This window comes from Lepidochelys kempii, chromosome 9 (assembly GCF_965140265.1).
Source record: "Lepidochelys kempii isolate rLepKem1 chromosome 9, rLepKem1.hap2, whole genome shotgun sequence".
NCBI lineage: Eukaryota > Metazoa > Chordata > Testudines > Cheloniidae > Lepidochelys > Lepidochelys kempii.
Genome location: NC_133264.1, coordinates 27680631 through 27700326, shown reverse-complemented (window position 1 = coordinate 27700326; position 19696 = coordinate 27680631). Strand labels below are relative to the sequence as shown.

The window sequence follows — 19696 nt, the reverse complement described above, 5'->3', positions numbered from 1 at the left end:
GGTGGCCTGCATCCAGGCCTTTGGGTGTGGGGTCTGACAGGTCTCTGTGCTCCGAGCACACCTACAGGATGGGGCCTGTGGGTGAGATAAGTGTTACTCATCCTTGTTTGAAAAGCCTGCTTTGGGGCCTCCATGATTTCCACTTGAACTAGGGCTCTGTGCTGCACATCAGCTGTGGGGTGGGATTAGGGGCATGTGGGGCATTAGGACTTTCGTGGCTTTGTGAATGGTGATCAGCAGAAACCTAGGTGCCTGGAGTCCTATTCGGTTAAGTGGCACAAAAATGTCAATGGTGAATGGTGAATTCAAGAGTCCTAGCGTGCGGTAGTGCAGCCTAGCTGATAGATCACTGGACTGGGCCTCAGGAGACCTAAGTTCTAGTCCTGGCTCTACCACTGGCCTGTTGGGTGGCCTTGAGCAAGTCTCTTCCCCTTGTTGTGCCTCAGTTTCCCCATCAGTAAAATGGTGATGATATCGATCTCCTTTGTAAAGCACTTTGAGATCTAGTGATGAGTTAGGGATTATTACTAGTGATTAGTCTCATTGCTAGATAACACTTTCCTGTTACTTGGCTAAAATTAGCCTGCTATACAAAGGTGAATTATTTTACACTGAAGCTTCTTTTTATCATTCCAGTCAGTGTTACATGCAAGATCTGAAACAACAATATGCTGTGCTGGGCACTTCTTCCTAGTGCTAGGCTGCTGTCCTTGGTGTTTTTAGCTGGGATTTTGGTGCTGTGTCTCAATTTAGAAGCACTGTGTTTAATGTTCATTGGTTACCATAGTTCCAAGAGTTTCTCACAGTCGATAGAAGAGAGATTTCTGAGAAAGCCATTTAACTGATAACCTTAGTCTGGTGTTCGGCACATAGCACTCACTGAGCATATTTTGTGAGTCTCTGTAGTAACTGAGATACATTTCCCTCTTTGGAACAAATCCTGGTCTCTCTATTATTAGCACTGTGTGTTTAACAATAGCAGTTATACATGGGGGATCATTTCCTGTATGGGTCAGGAGACTCTTCTAGTTTGCACTTATTCTAGACACCTGTCAGGGGTTATAATTTATCTTTGCTTTATTTGATAAAGACCTTTCTTATCTTTCTGCGTCAAAGACACATACAGGAACTGATTGAACAAGCAAACATCCCCAATCACTTTCTCTTCCCACCCACTGAGTTTATTCTGCCAGTAGCCTCCTGCTGCCAGCAGCTGAGGACTTCGGGTTTTTTTTTCACTCCCAGCACATCTCTGCCAGCAAAGAGAAAAATCTGAAAGATCTGGAAACTGCAGCAGACTGATGGCGGCTTGAAGAACAGAGTATGGCCATTCCAAGAGAACAACCTGTCTCTTGAAGAATCAGCCAAGAGTTAAAGGCACCAGGTCTTATTTTTTTTCTGCTGAAACCCCAGAAAGCATTGGGTCCTGCTCTTTTAGTCCAGACTTCAGCTGCACATTTCCTTCCAGCTTGGCTTTCTCTGTGATGGAGTCAATATAGACTGTGGAGTCAGTTACGCCTCTTGGAGCCAATGTGTCTCCCATCCTCACCTCCTAAGGAAGATGAGCCACATCTTTTATGCAGTGTTACATTCTCTCCTGGGCTTCTTCATCCCCTCAGCCAACCTGCTGGTAATCGTGATTGTCTACAGACTAATGAAGAAGCAGCAGGGAAGAAGCTACATCTTCATCCTCAACCTGGCTGCTGCAGACCTGCTAGTGGGAGTGATGTGCATTGCAGAGGCACTTGATGATATTCTGGATGGAGACTTTGACAAGAATTTATCCTTTTGTCTCTTGCGGACCTGCATGAGCATGACACCTTGCATTGGCTCCATTCTCACCTTGCTTTTGATTTCCCTGGATAGATACTTGGCAGTGAAGCGCCCCCTTTATTATCCTACCCTCTTGAACAAAAAACCTGTGGTCTTCTCTCTCACCATCCTGTGGGCCGTCTCCATCTTGTTTGGGCACATGCCTTTGATTTCTTCCTCCCTGCAGCAAAGCAACTACACAGGTTACTGTGGGCTCCTGTATGCAGCCAAGAGTGACTACCTATATGTGACCTGCTTTGGGATCTTCATCCCTTCCTTGTTGGTCATGATCTGCCTGCACATCTCAATGGGGAGGATTGCCTACTCGCAGCACAAGCGAATCAGGCGCATCTGCCTGCAAGCAGAACCCTTCACTGCTCACCTCCGCCACTTCAAGGCACTGCGGACAGTACTTATAATGATTGTCAGCTTCACCACCTGCTGGGGACCTTATTACCTGGCAGGCTTTGTGCAAGCTACTTGTGACTCCTGCAACCTGGCTGACCCGATTACAGATGTCTTATTCCTGCTGGGAGAAATCAACTCCCTCATCAACCCCCTCATCTATGCTCTGTACTGCAAAGATATAAGAAGCCAGCTGCCCAAACTGATGAAGTTCAAGAAGAAAGGCCAAGTAAAGCCTCTGGCTGTGGTTCACTTTAATATCCAAGCCCTTGATGGTTTATCCAATGGAGAGGCTAAAAGACCCAATTCATCTGGGGTTCAAGTCCCCAGTACTACTTCCTTCAACAGTTCTAGCCCCTGCAAAATAGTCTTCTCAGTGTCATGATCCAAAGCAGAAGAGAAGTTCTGCATGAACCACCAGTGAAGTGGAATGTGAGACTGACAGTTTTCTAGCGTAACAACCAACCAACCACCTGGACCTGGAGCACGTTGACTGGTATCCAGATTTACTACTTTCCCTTTTGTCCTTCTCTGTGTAAAAGGTAGCTGAGCTGGCTGGGAAAAAAAATCAAAACTTTGACACAAAATGGTGGGGGTATTGTTTTTTAAAAATAGCCTGTAACAGTTCTGTTTGGACAATTAAACTCTGCAATACTTTACTACCAGTTTTGTAAACCTGAACATACTCTGAGCTGCTGTGCACTCTTGCTCAGACCTGGGTAAATCAGGAGTAACTTCTTTTGAAGTTATGTATTCATCAAGGGCAGTTACGCACAGGATCATTTCCTGTGTGGGCCAAAGAGACTCTATCTGCACTTGTTTAGAAACCCAGCGGCAGCAGGTTATTACTTTATCTTTACTTTGTTTGGTGAAGTCCTTTCGTATCTTTCTGTGCCAGCCACATTCTGTGAATGAGTGAACCCGTCATCCTACCCAGCTGCTGTCACCAAGTGAAAGCCAGATCAGTCAGGCTCTGTATTTCCTCTGTATCAAAATATATTGTGCATTAGCTAAACAACACAATTCTGCTTTACCATATGTAAATATATATTCCTGAGCTTTTAAAATATAGCGGTGGTCAGAGGGCAGTGGCCCAAAGTTGCGGCCACCTATCAAGTGACTGGCTGATGGTTTATGTGACTTCAGCTTGAGCCAAGTAGTGCTCAGTGGATTGGTGTCCATATCACACAGGCCACCAGAATGAATACCATTTGGCAATCTTTGTTGGTCATCTCAGCAGTGGGAGCAAGAATCAGGTGGATATGGAGTTTGAACCATCCCTATAAGAAATCCCTTCTAGTTAAGGGTAGGAATGCACTTGAAGGACAAAATAGGAAAGCCTGCAGTGTTGCTAGCGGTGTGCAGAGAATGTGGTTAAGGCACTGGACTAGAACTTAAGGGAGCTGGATTCAGTTCCTTGCTCTTTCATTGACATTTTGTGTACAAGAGACCTTGGTCAAGTCACTTAATCTCTCTGTGCCTCATTCCCCAGCTGTAAAATGGGGATATTAATGCTTCCCTTCTGCATGCTGCTGATAGGGGAGTGAAGATAAGTCCACAAAATCCTTGTGTGGATTCAGCCACTACAGTGAGGAGGGAACAAAACAAACAAGACCTCTAGCCCCGGCCAACTTTTCTCTTTTTAACACAAGGTGAGTGTAATTCCTACTCAATACAGCACACTTATGTGCGCCTCTCTACTAATACTGATGTTAACTAGTCACAACCTTGAACATACACTGTATTGTTTGCACACCTCCTTCTAGTTGTGACTTAGCATTAAATATACTATTCTAATATAGGCGACACACACACTGGAATTTTACATTTCTGAAAATGAACAGATTAAAAACATTATTTTTATAGTTTGGGGGCAGTTGTTCTTTTTTTAAATATAGATCAAATGGTTCTACTCTCAACCACTATTAGAAATGAGCAAAGGCAGCATCTCTGACTCATGCCCCAATAGTGCATGCTTTGACTCAGTTAACATAAATCAGTGCATCCCGAAGGGCACCATTCCGTAACCACTTACCACTAGGTATAATGCATGAATAATCCCACTTATACTAATGGGACTACTAAAGGTAGAAAGCACTGTCTTTGGTGGACGGTGGGTTACTGGCCTCCTGGATAGGTGTTGAAGTAAGAGAAGGAAAAAAACTACTTTTTTTGAATGTGTATCAACAATGCAATTCTTCAATACACACACAGCTGCAAATATTTCTCAGAATAATTAAACTAATATTGTCTTTATGCAACACACACACTGCTAGAGACTTCAGACAGGTGCATTTATTACAGCTCTTATTGAACAGTCAACATCATCACTTACATCAGAATTCTTACAAAGGTACATTAATTTTAAAGCCTGTGTTGCAAGGTAGGAAGGGGGTTTGATTTTGTCCCACTGCTCAGTAGAAGGGAAGTTTAAACATCCATGTAGTCTATCAAACAGACGCTGAATCTTTATTTTGCATGCAAACAGCAGCAGGTCTTCTTCGCGTACATGTTTTGGTGGTGGACGTTCATCAGGCTGCCTTACCTTTGAAGGAAAGAAGGTGTGGGGGAAGAGTTATAAAATGTTTATATTTAGAACAGCAATCAACAGTTCCTCGAGGATCAAAACTCACAGGAGCAGAGAGAAACACGAGAGCAAAACTTGCAAGCTACAGGTGCCCATAAGCAAAGCTACACCCAGCAATGGGAGCATAAGCCTGGTTCTCCCATCCAAACCTGTGAGGGGGAGGTGCTCTCTTTCTCGTAGTAGTAGGTTGCATGTCCGGTACTCCTGCTAATTAAAGATTTAATTTGCTGTTCTCATTGCTGGCTTGTGATATTAGAAACAATGTGAACCAGGTAAAATGCTCAGTGATTGAAATAAAATATTTGAAATAAATTAAGATGGAGATGCCCCTCTGCATGCATCTTTCCTGACTCCAACAAACAAGGTGCTCTGAAGAATTTAATCCATTCCCCATCTCTCTACAATCTAAATAGCTCCCAGTGCAGATTACTGGTGCTTCTGACAGGAATAATCTGTACAGAGGGGCTGCGTTTGGCTGCTGCAGATCAATATATTGACTATTGACAAACTTGCAGACAGACTAATTTCTGCATAGAGGGACAGAATGATCTCTATTTTGAAACATATCACATGTCCCTTTGAGTTCAATCTCCTTCTCTGAAATTGTAAGTTTCATTTTATATAAAGATGTTTGCTGAAAGTTGTAAGGCTATTTGTAAAGAGCAGGGCCAACAGGGTCCAGATCAATTACTTCCTGAGAAGAAGAAGAAATCTAAAAAATGTGAGAGACTGTAAAGTGATCCTAAGAGAGAACATTGCAGAGCAACACAGATTGCTTGTAATGGATTCCTGTGTGAAAAGGCTAGTGCGGAACAGAAGCTGAGTTGTTGCGGTTTGTGGACAGGGAAGATAGTTTGACACTTAAGGATGAGGTTCTACGGAGGTTCGACAACGAACAAATTGACCATGATGATACCAGTGAGGTGTGGGGGAAATGGCCAAACATATTACAGAAAATGCCCAAGCTGCCTGTGGCCAAACAAAAGGAGACAAGTTTAAGGGCAAGGCGACGTGCGGGTGATCCAATGGGGATGGGGGGGTGTGTGTATGCTAAAGTACCTGCACTTTTGTTCCCACGTTGAATTTGGCTTGTTCCCCCTTGGCAAGAAAAGAAACCGCAATCTTGTCTTGTCCAACTATCCTGACACCAACATATTGGTTCAAGGATATAAATATGGGTTTAAATGAAACGCGGGGTACAGAGTCCATCAAACTGCTTGGCCAGGTCCACATTCGCACCCTGTTGCCTGCTTGGTCTGAATAATGTCCTCCCTGAATATTTATGTTTATCCTAAACAAGAAGGAAATAAATTAGTGCTTTACATAACAGATCATGCCTTGCTGTTACTAATACAATGTAGACCCACTCCTGCAAACTTTTTACTGTCCTGCAATCAAGGGACTACTCACGAGTAATGGTCTGGAGGTACAGGCCCTTACTAAACCTAGTCCACAGTCAGTGGGAGTCTTTCTCCTGCTGAGGTAGGTCATAAAACAGAGCCCTAAGGGCTTGACTTCACACAGTGTTGAAAGCACTCAGCACCTCTAAGCCCTGGTCTACACTAGGACTTTAGGTCAAATTTAGCAGCGTTAAATCGATGTAATCCTGCACCCGTCCACACGATGAAGCCCTTTTTTTCGACTTAAAGGGCTCTTAAAATCGATTTCCTTACTCCACCCCTGACAAGTGGATTAGCGCTTAAATCGGCCTTGCCGGGTCGAATTTGGGGTACTGTGGACACAATTCGACGGTATTGGCCTCCAGGAGCTATCCCAGAGTGCTCTATTGTGACCGCTCTGGACAGCACTCTCAACTCAAATGCACTGGCCAGGTAGACAGAAAAAGAACCGCGAACTTTTGAATCTCATTTCCGGAGACTGCGGGAACTGTGGGATAGCTACCCACAGTGCAACACTCCAGAAGTCGACGCTTGCCTCAGTACTGTGGAAGCACTCCGCCGAGTTAATGCACTTAATGCACTTAGAGCATTTTCTGTGGGGACACACACACTTGAATATATAAAACCGATTTCTAAAAAACTGACTTCTATAAATTCGACCTTATTCCATAGTGTAGACATACCCTAAGAGATGCTCAACTCCTATTCAAGTCAAAAGTTGCTCACGGGGGTTTTGGTCCCTTGCAGAGTTGAAACCCAAATACCCAGAAGTAGAAAAAGGAGAGGCTTTCACCCCACTGTTTTCTCTTCTCTTTAATTCACTGCAAAGTTTCCAGGGCTTTACAGTTACTGACTTTGCTGTATGGTATTTTAGGCAAATTTATTGCTTGTGTGGGTGGGGAGTAAAAAGTGGAATTGGTGTTAACCGTTTCCCCCACACATCATCCCCCTCGAAGGCTTCTCAGCTCCCAGGGAAGAGTCCCCGGTGCACAAAATGCAGCTCTGCAAATACTGTACATTTCAGGGGTTGTTACACGTCTAGTTCAGAGGGATTTACAGTTTTCATCTTAAGTCTTCACCTGTGATTTAGGTTGGCTTTGTATGTTTTACAACAATGGGCCCTGATCCTGCAAACATTTCATATGTGCTTAACTTTAAGCATAAGAGTGGTTCCATTCACCTCAATGGGCTTGCTTATGCACAACATTACTGGGCTGCATGATCATGGCCTCGGAACATAAATAAAACTTCAAGTTGGAAAGCACCCAACCTATGCTATAGCTTGGCATTTGAATTTATTTAAAAGGTGCTATTAAAATGCTCATTTTTAAACAAAGGGGGAAAATAACCCTGCTGAGCTACAGCTGTGTCAGCACATGCTAACCAGACAACCAGGGTGATGTGATTTACATGGACATACCATACAGTTCCGTTTGGATGATAGCAAGTACCTTTGCCACTGGACTCAAACACTGCTTGGATGTCTGCATTTTTTGGTTTGTCTTCCTGTACTATACAAATATAACCTCTCCGCTTTTGCACAATGATAATGGCCAGATTGCCAGATGGATAGCTGTGCTCAGATAAGGTGTTCAAAGCCTCATTGTTTGGCGAGTAGAACTGCCCTTTTATCAAGCATTCAATAGTTTTGATAAGTGTTTTATAATACAAAAGTTATCACATCAGCTAGAATATTGTTTAAAGCCTGTGAGACTGAGCTGCCAACATTTTAACCAAAGGGCTCTGTCTCAGGCTGGCCTTTTAAGGTAAGCTGGGCTCAGCCTTGCCTGGGCCCTGGCAGCTATCCCCCAGCTGAGTATGATGATGACTTAATTATAACAACTGACCCCAGCTGTAAGGGGGTGAGAGACAACTGCTTACACAGAACTGTCAGCTCAACAGAGGGAGACCTAGGAGAGGTGTTTTCTTTCGGGGAAGGCCCTGGGGGAGTTAGGTTGCAAGAGATCCCCAAGGAAAAGGTAAGGCTCCTGTGGGGGCAGTCCTGAGACAGGGCCTGTTGAAGCAGGGCTATCCTTGGGGGAAGCTACCACACTTCCTAGGGAAGGGAAGGAGTGGAGGGAAAACTTACTGGGCGGAAGCCAGCCTGGGAGATGCTTTTCAGGACCTGGGCTTAGTGGCCAAGAAGAGAGAACTCCAGTGCAACCCAACTGGGCAAAATAATTATTAGTTTCAATATTTATGTGGAATTATAGTTGGGAGAGGACTGAACTTTTAAGTGGCTTTTAACCTGGGGATACGACCATGTTAGGAAGAAGACTCTGACAGAGAGAGGCCATTTTTGGGCCAAGGAAATGGCCACCAGGGGGTGTTAGAGGCCAAGTCCCTTGCAACAATGTGTCTTGATGTCAGAGGATGAATGGTGGTAAGAGCAATTGCTTACAGGTTTCCAGAAAAATGTCTCGCTGTAGCCTGTGAGGAGTCCTGTGTACAGGTGGTCTGTATGCAACCAGCAAGGAGTGGTGAGGGATGGAGGACTCTATTAACGTGTTCCCTCATTTAAACAGAAATGATTCCTTACAACAGTAACCAAAGAGGCAGGTAATGCCATTTAACAAATATACACTAAAAACACATACATGGGCACCGACTCCGGGACTGGAGCACCCATGGGAATAAAATAGTGGGTGCTCAGCACCCACCTGCCACAGCTGTTCAGCAGCACCCCAATCAGATAGGCTGGGGGCACCGCCAAACAGCTGATTGGCTGCTGAGGCAGGGGTTTGGGGGAGGGTGGAGAGCAGCAAGTGGCAGGTGGGCAGGGCCTTGGGGAGGGGGTGGAGCAGGGGTGGGAAGAGGCAGAGCGAGGGCAAGGTCGAGAGGGGCTGGAGCACCTCCAGAGGAAAATAAAAGTCAGTGCTTATGGACACATCTGGAAAAATGTTCTGGGTATACTGAATCAACTTGTGTAATTGTAATGGAAGCAGTGAAACCCTGTAAGGAAATCTGGGTCAGGATGTATCCTCCCCATAGAAATAATCATGCAAATAAAAAACCAACCCCCCCCCCCGCAAAAAAAAAACAACAACAACAACCCCAAACACTTGGTGCAATCTGAAAACACTTGCTCTTTAGGAGTATCTTTATGAGCCCAGGGATAAGCTATCTCTGGTAGACTTGATTTAACATGCATCATACACATTTATGGCATCTTGTCATTTGACAATATTAATTAATAGCTCTATCCCTGGAACTGAGTAGGCGTGGGGGTGGTAGCAAAGGCAGGGAAGTTATCTCAAACCCATGTTCACTTTGGGAGCAGTATTTTAATAAATCCTCTCTGGTGTGTCACTGAGTCAGAAAAATGTTACTGCAAAGGAAAAACAACAAGAGGATCTTAGAGGTAACAATGGACAATGGCAAAGCTAGTTTCAGGACTAGACAGTCACTTGGAGATGTTCTATTTCTGTTGGGTTTAAACAGGTCTTGATGTCTTGTAAATTCATGGCTTGTAACTGTCTCTAGTATCTTTTACATGCTCCTTCTTAAACATAGGACACTTTTCCAAAAGGTTAATCTTAGATCTACCATTTGAAAGTCATTTTCAAGAATGGACACCCATGGGTGGGGGTATATCAGCATAGCTCAGGTTATAAAGTGCTTGCGCCTCCTGAAGAAGCTTGCGGGTGAACTTGGCCACACATTGCTCCAAATGATTGACACTCCAGTGCTACGCGGGCGGGGCAGGCTGTTTCACTGTGAGAGGTGCAACTCCATTTGAGGTTGTTAGACCGAAGCTCCAGCTGCAGGTAAATGATCTCCCAGTGCTCTTTCCAAGAGAGTGGCAGATCTACCTGGTGCCCTGGCCAACCGTCAGTACAGTACAAAGGTTCTAATCGCTGAGCCTCTGTGTGACATGCTGCAGGGCGCCCACTGGGAGCCTCAGTGCAGCACGACCAGCGTCCAGCTTGTGGCTTTGCAAAGTGCTCTAGGATACTTAAGGGTATTAAAGGTATTGTTATTTCGAACCAAGCTCTGTTCTGTTTTGAATGCATATGCTTTAAAATAGAGTATGCCCTGAAGCAAGCCAGTTTCATTACAGTGTGGCAGTAACCCCACTATCATTAAGGATTAGGAGCTTACTGTGTCTGTTCTTGATATCTCTGTAGCAATCAACCCAGTGACAGCTAAGACTTCAGGGTAGGTTTTGTCCTTTGCCATTCCCAGGTTTGGGGAAGCTTTGCTTCCCCATCCCCCACTGATTCTAAATTAGTATTTCCATGCCTTCTGTTACTGCAGGGGCGGGGGCAAATGAGCGGCTCCTATTATTGTGTTGCCCTGCCACCCTCTTACATAGAAATCCAGTCTAGTTCTCCAAACAGACATCCTCTTGTCATGAAATATTACCAGGCACTGCTCAGTCAAGAACGCATGGTGTTCAATTCTTGAACCGATCACAGCAGTTACACTTAGTACTTCTAGAGCAGCTGGAGTTCCTTGGCGAAAAGAGAAGTTATTCCGGTAATCAGAAACAGCCTTCTCAGATTGAGACTGGCGTCGTTTGTAGAACATGCCTTTATCATCATACAATACTAGTTAAGATTTAAAGCCTAAATTGTCACATAAGCAGTAATTTTTGGGTGCCTAACTTGAGACATTAGGAAGGGATCTGACTTTCACAGGGCAGATGTTCAGTCCTTCCTGAAAATCAGGGGCCATTTAAGGAGTCACTAGTTGGTCTTAAAAATCTAAATCATTTTGTTTGGGTGGCGATAGCAAAAGCGAGTGAGACATCAAGTTATTCTGAGGTAAAAAGGAACTAATCTTTTAAAATGTGATTAAATTTCTCGACTGCTCAGGTAAATGAGCCTTGTGAAGGATACAATAATTGTGCTGTGCCGTCTGGGAATATGGTAAGGAACTTTCCTCCTTGTTTGTAGGATTTTTCCAAGAACTGTTGCTTCACGAGCTACATATTAAAAAGAAGGAAAAAAAATGATGAGTTGGATCTTCACATCAACCTCACTATGAATGGCACAATTTCCCAGTTGTTCATGTGTTTATCTTGTTAAGAGCTTAGTGCCTTATTACACCCACTGCAGCAAAGCCTGGCTCCTAGCTTGGAGTTAAAACATTTGATGTTGATTTTTTTTTTCCCTCTCACTCACCCTCCACCTGTTACTTGGATCTGTGCCCTGAAGACCCTTACAGTCTAAGGCCATGGCTACACTTCCACTTTTGTCTTTATAACTGATGTTGCTCAGGAGTATAGAAAAAAATACCCCTGAGTGACATAAGTTACACCAACAGACGTACAGCGCTCATGGAGGTGGTTTTATTATGTTGACAGGAGAGCTCTCTCCCATTGGTGTAGAGTGGCTACACAAGCAATCCTACAGCGACACAGCTGCTTCGGTACAGCTGTGCGACTGTAAGTTCGCTAGTATAGACATCTTCTAAGTCTACAAGATGACTGTGGTCATGGTGGTCATACAATTACTTTAGACAGGCACAGAGAGGTTTGAAGGGCTAGGATTAGAACACTGATCTCATGAACCGCTTGTCTAGTGCTTTCATTACTAGATCATACTCCCCTGCTACGTGTTACAGCTCATTTTGTTCCTCAACAAAAGGACTTCACTGTATTCCCATTTCAGGCATAAGCTAAAATGGAGAGGACTACCAGGTAAAGGCAAAAAGAAAAGGAAATTAGCAAGACTCTGACTGTCAAGAAACACTATAAGCTTACGTTGCTAAAAGTGTCTCAATGGCTGCAGGCAAAGCAGCAAATGGATGAAGCTCCTTTGCTGGCCATGACCTCTGATAAAGCAACTGACACAGAACTGTGGGTCAGAATATGGTGGAGGGTGGAGAGACCAGCTCTCTAAACTCCTCGGTGTTGTGAGTTGCTGGCCTATTGCACACTGGGGGGTGAAACTCACCCCAATGACCAGAGGCAGTGAAAGTCCTACACATCATTTAAGTCCCACTAAGGCCCTTCTTAAGTGGTGCATGGCCTTGTGCACAGAGGTGAATGTCACCCTGGAAGGGTCAGACCCAAGAGTGGGGATCTATCACAGAGAAAGTACAGGAGCTGTTACCTTTCCACCCGCAATGGTAAAGTCACAGCAAGTAGTACTGTAGTTAATTCCCTCTTTCTCTACTCTTTCAAGTGTCTCATAAGGCATGAGAGTCCAACCTCCAGGGGAGGGTGGCTCATGGGAGAGCTGGTAGGAAATGGTTTTGAGTTGCTTTGAATCTATAGAGAAAAGAAAAGAGTTACATATTTATAGGTGGAGCAATAGTAGCACCATGTATTATTAAGTTTGCCCAACATTTCCCATTAGAAGACCCTGTTTTCAGTTGCTTATAACTTGCAAACTTCAACTTTTTGGAGCAGAAATTTTCCATGGTGGGTGTCTGCCACGGCTTGAAAATTTTTTGGAATATTTCAGCCAAAACAGATTAGCGATTTCAGAGAAGGTGGCTATGAAAAACTAAGTTGTTAAATTCTTGAGACCTTTTCTCTGAAACGCTCTGTCACCTACCCGCTTTGCAGCAGGGACTTGAAAGTTGGCAGAGGGATGGCCTTTGTGTCAAGGATGTGCATTTTGCCATCCCTGTGGAAATCTGCCCAAGTTATAAGCATTTGAAAAATTCACACAGTCTCTTTAGAGACTTGCTAAAGCTTAACAGCTAAAAATCTCTGAAAATTCTGTCCTCACTGGGCATGCTCCCTTCTCCGAGCTGTTCTCTTCTTTATTTACTACTCCCCCAATTTCTGTGTCTTCTGCAAGCTCTCAGTGATGATTTTATGTTTTCTTCCAGAACATTGATAAAAAATGTTAAATAGTGTAGGGCCCAGAACAGATCCCTGCGGCACCACACTAGAAACACACTCGCTCAATGACAATTCACCATTTACAATTACATTTTGAGACCTAACCGTTAGCCAGTCTTTAATCTATTTACTATGTGCTGTGTTAATTTTATATCATTCTAGTTTTAAATCAAAATATCATTCAATACCAAGTCAAATGCCTTACAGAAGTCTAAGTATATTACATCAATGCTATTCCCTTTATCAATCAAACTTGTAATCTCAACAAAAACAGATATCAAGTTAGTCTGACAGGATTTATTTTCCATAAATGCATGTTGATTTGCGTTTACTACATTACCCACCCTCTTTTAATTATTAGTGGCTCCATTATCTTGCCCAGGATCAATGTTGACAGGCCTATAATTCCCAGGTCATCCTGTTTACCCTTTTCAAAAATGGCACATTAGCTTTCTTCCAGTCTTCTGGAACTTCCCCAGTGCTCCAACACTTATTGAAAAGCATTATTAATAATCCAGTGAGCTCTCAACTTGCATCCAGGAATTTCAAAGGAGCTGGCTATCTGGACCTAACTTTAGTAGCTTCTGTGTAACATGCTCCAGAGATACAAATGGAATGGAAAGAGTGTTATCACCGGATGTGATTAAATCATTTTTTTTCCCGAAGTACAGAACAAAAATATTTATTGAATACTTCTGCCTTTTCTGCATTATTATTGATAATTCTTCCATTTCCATCTAGTAATGGACCAATACCATTGTCAGGATTCTTTTTGTTCCTAACATTTTAAAAACTAATTCTTATTGTCCTTAACTGTACTCTTCTGGCCACAGATTTCTCCTTGTGTCTGTTTGCTTCCCTTATCAATATTCTACAATTCCTAACTTCTGATTTATTTCATTCCTATCTATTTCCCTTTCTTTGTTATACATAATTTTTTCATAGCTGTCTTTACTTCTCCTCTAAACCAGGTCAGTTTTTTTTACCAGCACGGTCTTCTTCCTCAATTGTAGGATTTTGGGCACCTAGTAAGGTGTTCTTAAATGATTCCCAATTATCATTCAAGGGGAGATACAGATTAGAAAGGACTGGCTGGGCAAGAAGACAAACTCGGATGATGGAGCAGAGGAATGGAGACTAGGACTGGGTAGGAAAGCAGAACGGGATTGGGACAAGGAGTCAGTGGTGGGCAAGAGAAGACAGAGGCAGAGGGCAGAAGGGTCTGTGCACACTGGTACACAGTCACTTCCAGAGCCCAGAATGAAACTCAGGATTCCTGAATCTCACCATTCCTCTATCAATGAATTTCTGTGAAACCCACTGGTAATGGGCATATCCTATATGCTTCTGTGCTGGTTTGCATAGAGGATGACAAACCTCAATACTATCAGTTACTCAGCTCAAGTGACAGAGGTCTGTGCAGTGAATCCAAAGGTTCTAACCCTGCTGATGACCCATATGGGTGACAATATGATGCCACATGATGGAATTTTTTTCAGTTTGCTTTTTTCAAAACCTAGGACATTACACACAACCTACATTAAAAGATTATTATTAAGATTGCAAAGTCAAGCACTACAAAGTTAGGAAATGCCAGAATTAAGGTTAATTTGCCCCCCTTGTGTATATGTATTATGATACAGTCTTTAATTACATGATCACATGTTTTTTTCCCCACAGGACCCCTGTCTCATTCAGTGCACAGGCTAGACCTGCTTTGAGGATAAATCAGGGTTATGCAGTGAAGGAGACTGTTCTTTGTAGGACCCCTACTTCTTCTCTCCTCCCCCTGCCCCGAAATTGGAAGCTGTTTAGTGAACGAGGTTGGGGATTGCAGGAAGAGGAAGGATGGTCTCATGATTAAGGCAGTTGAATGTGGTCCTGGAGAACTGGATTCTATTCCTGCCTCTGCCACAGCATTCCTAGGTGATCCTGGGCAAGTCACTTAAATCAAACTTTTCACAGTTGGTCACTAATTGTGTGTTCTTCCTTTCACCCTGAGACCATGGGGCTCAATTTGCAGAGGTGCTGAGCACTCACAACTGCAACTGAAGTCAATGGGAGTTGTGCTTGAATACATAAAGTGCTACATAATAAATACACTGAAAAACCATGACCCAAATAAGTATATACTTTTTACCTTAATCTCTGTGCCTCAGTTCCCCATCTGTAAAATGGGGATAATACCAACCCTCATGTCACAGGGGTTTTGTGAAGATAAGTTAATATTTGTGAAGCACTTAGACACTGCAGTGATGAGCCCATTAAGAAATTAGTAATTCTCTCTTCAGGAGAGGCTTTGAATAATGTGCAGCAAAAAGGGCCCAGGACCACACATTGAACAATGAAGATAAAACAAAATGTTTGAATAGCTTCTCATAAACTGAGCACCACCCATCCTGTGCACTGAATGAAGCATGGTCCTGTGGAAGAACCAGTATGTGCTCACGTAATTACAGACTGTCATCATGCATACGTGCAAAGGGGCCAAATGAAGATTGCACAGGCAACCTTAATTCTGGCATTTCCTAACTTTTCAGGGCTTGACTTTGCAACCTTCATGTTCTATTAAGGTAGCTTGTGTGTGTGTAAAATTGTATATTAAAGCAAACAGTTCAAGCATAAGCCTTTGATGTCTGAATGAGAGAACCCACCTGGTGTAACACAACTGTGCCTATTTCTTTTTTCATGCTAGGAGCCACCTTAACGTAAAAGGCATGGCACACTTGATAATAAATTTGAGAGGAGGCACTGAAATCCACATTCCGTGAGAAAACCCGTTCCAACTCTGGCACAAATTTTCAGTTGAAGTTCGTAACAATAAAAAAAATCCAACTCACATTCAACAAAGCTGGCCTGCTCTGCAGCCATGAAGGCAAATTGTTTTGCTATTTGTCTTTCCTGTTGCCTATAAAGCAAAAACATACAGGACATAAATTCCAAACATCTTGCTTTGAAAGGTACAAGTACAATTCAGATGTCCTTGCAACAGTAATGCAAGTTAGCTGCTGTTTGATGGCTATTTGGGCCTGATTCTCCTCTTACTTATGCAACTGCAAGTAACTCCATTGGCTCCAGTAGAATGATGCCACTATGAAATCTGTGCACAAAAGGAGAATTGGGCCCATGTATAGATTACTGTATGATGTAAAATTTGACTGTTACTTGATTGTTTGACCAACTCTGCATACATTACAGTTTTTAGCTCATTAGTAAATATGCATCTTATATAGAAGAGATTTGACATCTTGCAAGATTCTGTAATTGATATTCTGTAACTGATATTCTGACAGAACGTAAGAGAAAGTACAGAATATGGAGTTATGGTGGCAGAGTTGGAAATTTCCTCTCTTGCTTATGATGATACTCACTGTGGTGATAAAATAACAAAAATTCTGCCAGTAACTCTGAGCTGGAAAACAAAGAAAGAATTCCTAAGCTCAGAATGGCTGAGATCCAATAAAAGATTGAGTCAGAAGATCTGGTTTTATTTTGCACTGAATGGCTGTGAAGTCTCATGAGACCTAAATTAACAGACTGTGTGCCAGATTTTATTTCACGGTGAAGACTCCTACCCTGCCATCAGTTATCTTGACAAGCTGACCCAGCCTTTGAATGTGCAACATCTTTTGAAACAGCTAGGGCAGTGGGAATACTGGATTTCAAGATGGAATTTATCCAGACTATGCAGATTTCTTAATACAGAAAATAATGGCCTCTCTCTTGCAGTTTTGTATCCAGCACAGCTTCAGGTATGTTACGCTGGCTAAACATACTTCTAAAGTCTGCTCGAGAATCTGTCCTAATAGCCAATGCTGGGCAAGCCGTGGCAAGAATGGATTAGGAAGAAACAAAACACATAATTGGGGGGCTGCTATTTAATGCTATTGTGAGGTTATTCTCTTTATCTAAGTTTATAATGTATTTGTCTTAATTTTAAATTTGGTACATAGTGCAGCATACTTACATTACAGGAGTGCATGGAACTCCTACTGTAACTGAGTGTTCAGGGACAGAAATGTTCTTAACATTTCCCCTGCCACTTTATTTTTGTTCTTTAAGTTTATGGAGTAGGCGCAGATATTTGCACGGGCTTTTGGCTTCCTTTTAAGGGCCAAGAAACTGGACATGCACAGTAAGATGAGCAGTAAAATGGGTGACCAGCCCATACTGCCGTGGGGATACCACTATCCAGCTAATCTCTTTTTATAACTCATTAGTTGTGCAGAGGGCTAGAATTCATTTATCTGGTTATTAGCCTTCAGCTTGGACAGGAAAAAGGCTCTACCAATGCCTTCTCCAAGGGCATAGCTACACTTGCAAGTTAGAGCGCATTAAATCAACCCAGTGCGCTCTAACTCACGACACAGCCGCACTGGCAAGGCACGTAGAGCGCTGCGTGGCTAGAACGCTCCTGGTACTCCACCCTAGCGAGTGGAATAATGTTTGATGCACCTCTGCTGGAGTGGCATGGCACCAGTGTGGATGCCCTGGTCTGTTCGTGCGCTCTGATCAGCCTGCAGAAGTGTCCCACAATGCCTGTTCTAGCCACTCTGGTCATCACTTTGAACTCTACTGCCCTGCCCTCAGGTGACCAGCCGTCAGACCCGCCCTTTAAATTCTCTGGGAATTTTGAAAATCCCCTTCCTGTTTGCTCAGCCAGGTGTGCAGTGCTCTCAGCGAATCTTTCCAGGTGACCATGCCTCCACGCGCCAGGCGAGCCCCAGTATGGAGCAATGGCGAGTTGCTGGATCTCATCAGTGTTTGGGGGGAGGAAGCTGTCCAGTCCCAGCTGCGCTCCAGCTGTAGGAATTACGATACCTTTGGGCAGATATCAAGGGACATCATGGAAAGGGGCCATGACCGGGACACACTGCAGTGCAGGATTAAAGTGAAGGAGCTGCAGAATGCCTACCGCAAAGCCTGCGAGGCAAACAGCCGCTCTGATGCTGCGTCCACGACCTGCTGTTTCTACAAGGAGCTGGACACGATACTTAGGGGTGACCCCACCTCCACTCTGGGGACCACCATGGACACTTCAGAGCCCAGTTAAACAAGGCAGGAGGAGGAGGAGCAAAGCAGGAGTGAGGGTGCTGAGGAGGAGGAAGACACTCCAGCATCCCTAGATGCATGCAGCCAGGAGGAAGGTAACCAGTCATGGCAGTCACGGTGCTTGGGGAAGGACAAACACCAGAGGTAAGTGGCTTTTATTTTGGGAAGGAAGTTATTTGGTGCGGGCTCTTGGGGCGAGGAGGGTTAGGGCTGCATACATGCCTAGATGCGGAATAGGGCGATGATGTACTCTCTCACATCGTAGTAATCGGCCTCAGTGATCTCTTCAAAGGTCTCAGCCAGAACTTGGCAATGCGCTTGTGCAGGTTTCGTGGGAGAGCCACTGTGGTCCTTGTCCCAGTCAGGCTAACTTGTCCGTGCCACTGTGCCATGAGGGGCGGGGAGACCATTGCTGCATACAGGCAAGCTGCATATGGGCCAGGGCGGAAGCCGCATTGCAGTAGAAAACCCTCCCTTGCTTCCCAGGTCACCCATAGCAGCGAGATATCTTCCAGGACGAACTCCCGTGGAAAATGTGGGGACAGTGTTCAGTGTAGGGGCACCCTGCAGCTGTTGGCTCTCCCCAAGGCACAGAAACCCAGAGGACAGTACAGCCATGAAACAATCAGTCCCCCTTGACCCTGTGCTTATTCACCATTTTGGAGCTCCCTGGGGTTATGTGCGCTCGCTTTGGGACAGGCAAATTATGCAATTGTGTAGACTGTGCTTGCCCTCCTTAAGTACGGGGGAATCATTGCTCTGTCTGGTGTGAACAATGCTGCCTCTGTTAAGTGTTGCATTTTGCCTTTACAGATGCAACCTCGAGATCTCAGCCATACGTGTTAGCACCGGCCGAGAGGCTGCAAAGAATCAGGAAGAGCCCACGTAGAAGCAAAGAGGACATGCTACATGAAGTCATGCAGCACTCCCTTAATGAAAATCAAAAAGTGCAGGAGTGGCGGGAGAGTGAAAGGAGGGTCCGCCAGCAGAATGTGTATCGCCAGCACCAAAGCACAGAGCGGCTGATAAGCATCATGGAGCACCAAGCGGACTAGATCCAGGTGCTCGTAGCCATGCAGGCGGAGCACCACCGCACCTGCCCCCGCAGCCCTCGTCCCAAAACTCTTTCCCTTGTGCCACCATGTCACCTCCAACCCACTTTCCTCAACATCCAGGTTCTTATCGCCACCAGCTGCCTCCAACACCTGTAGCTTCACCACCCAGCCCTGAAAACTACGACACTTACCCGCTGTGCTCAACCCCCATCACCATGCAGTATAACCATCCTGAAGAGCAGCACTCATTGCACAGCACTCCCAACAGGAAGGCTGAGTATGATAACAGGACATATGCAAACCTGTGATTGTACTGTTTCCCAAGCAGTTGTGTTTCTTTTCAATAAATGCATTTTCTTTTCATTAAATGGATTTTTTTGCTTTGAAAACATTCTTTATTATTGCATAACAATAATATACCTTAGCCCAGGAAAACAGCAGGCACTGCAAGTCAGTGCATCATACGTAGCAAACACAGATGCCTACTAACATTGGAACCACTGCACTTCACTCCCGTGCAGGGCACCAGACACTACTGGTGGCTTTCAGCCTCAAATTGCTCCCTCAAGGCATCCCTAATCCTTGC

At 44.2% G+C, this 19696-nt stretch overlaps 2 protein-coding genes across 4 annotated transcripts in view; one reads left to right on the top strand and one right to left on the bottom strand.

The window, feature by feature from the left end:
- Nucleotides 1-1561: 1561 nt before the first annotated feature.
- Nucleotides 1562-2904, top strand: LOC140916880 (glucose-dependent insulinotropic receptor-like). Its single transcript, XM_073358770.1, has one exon. It carries the CDS (start codon nucleotides 1562-1564, stop codon nucleotides 2600-2602), a length of 1041 nt encoding a protein of 346 aa, XP_073214871.1. The 3' UTR covers nucleotides 2603-2904.
- A 1586-nt stretch (nucleotides 2905-4490) lies between these two features.
- Nucleotides 4491-19696, bottom strand: part of ERICH6 (glutamate rich 6) — a 41789-nt gene continuing 26583 nt past the window's right edge. For all 3 annotated transcript variants that reach the window (XM_073359692.1, XM_073359693.1, XM_073359694.1), the window contains 6 exons: nucleotides 15844-15911; nucleotides 12264-12421; nucleotides 11046-11131; nucleotides 7625-7777; nucleotides 5864-6095; nucleotides 4491-4762 (listed from right to left, as the gene is read on the bottom strand). In XM_073359692.1, the coding sequence (XP_073215793.1) occupies nucleotides 4499-4762; nucleotides 5864-6095; nucleotides 7625-7777; nucleotides 11046-11131; nucleotides 12264-12421; nucleotides 15844-15911 (961 nt within the window). In that variant the 3' untranslated portion in view covers nucleotides 4491-4498. The remainder of the gene's footprint in view (nucleotides 4763-5863; nucleotides 6096-7624; nucleotides 7778-11045; nucleotides 11132-12263; nucleotides 12422-15843; nucleotides 15912-19696) is intronic.

Bases quoted from the DNA above. Each gene is read 5' to 3' on its own strand.
- LOC140916880 (XM_073358770.1), top strand. From the start codon at position 1,562: ATGAGCCACATCTTTTATGCAGTGTTACATTCTCTCCTGGGCTTCTTC.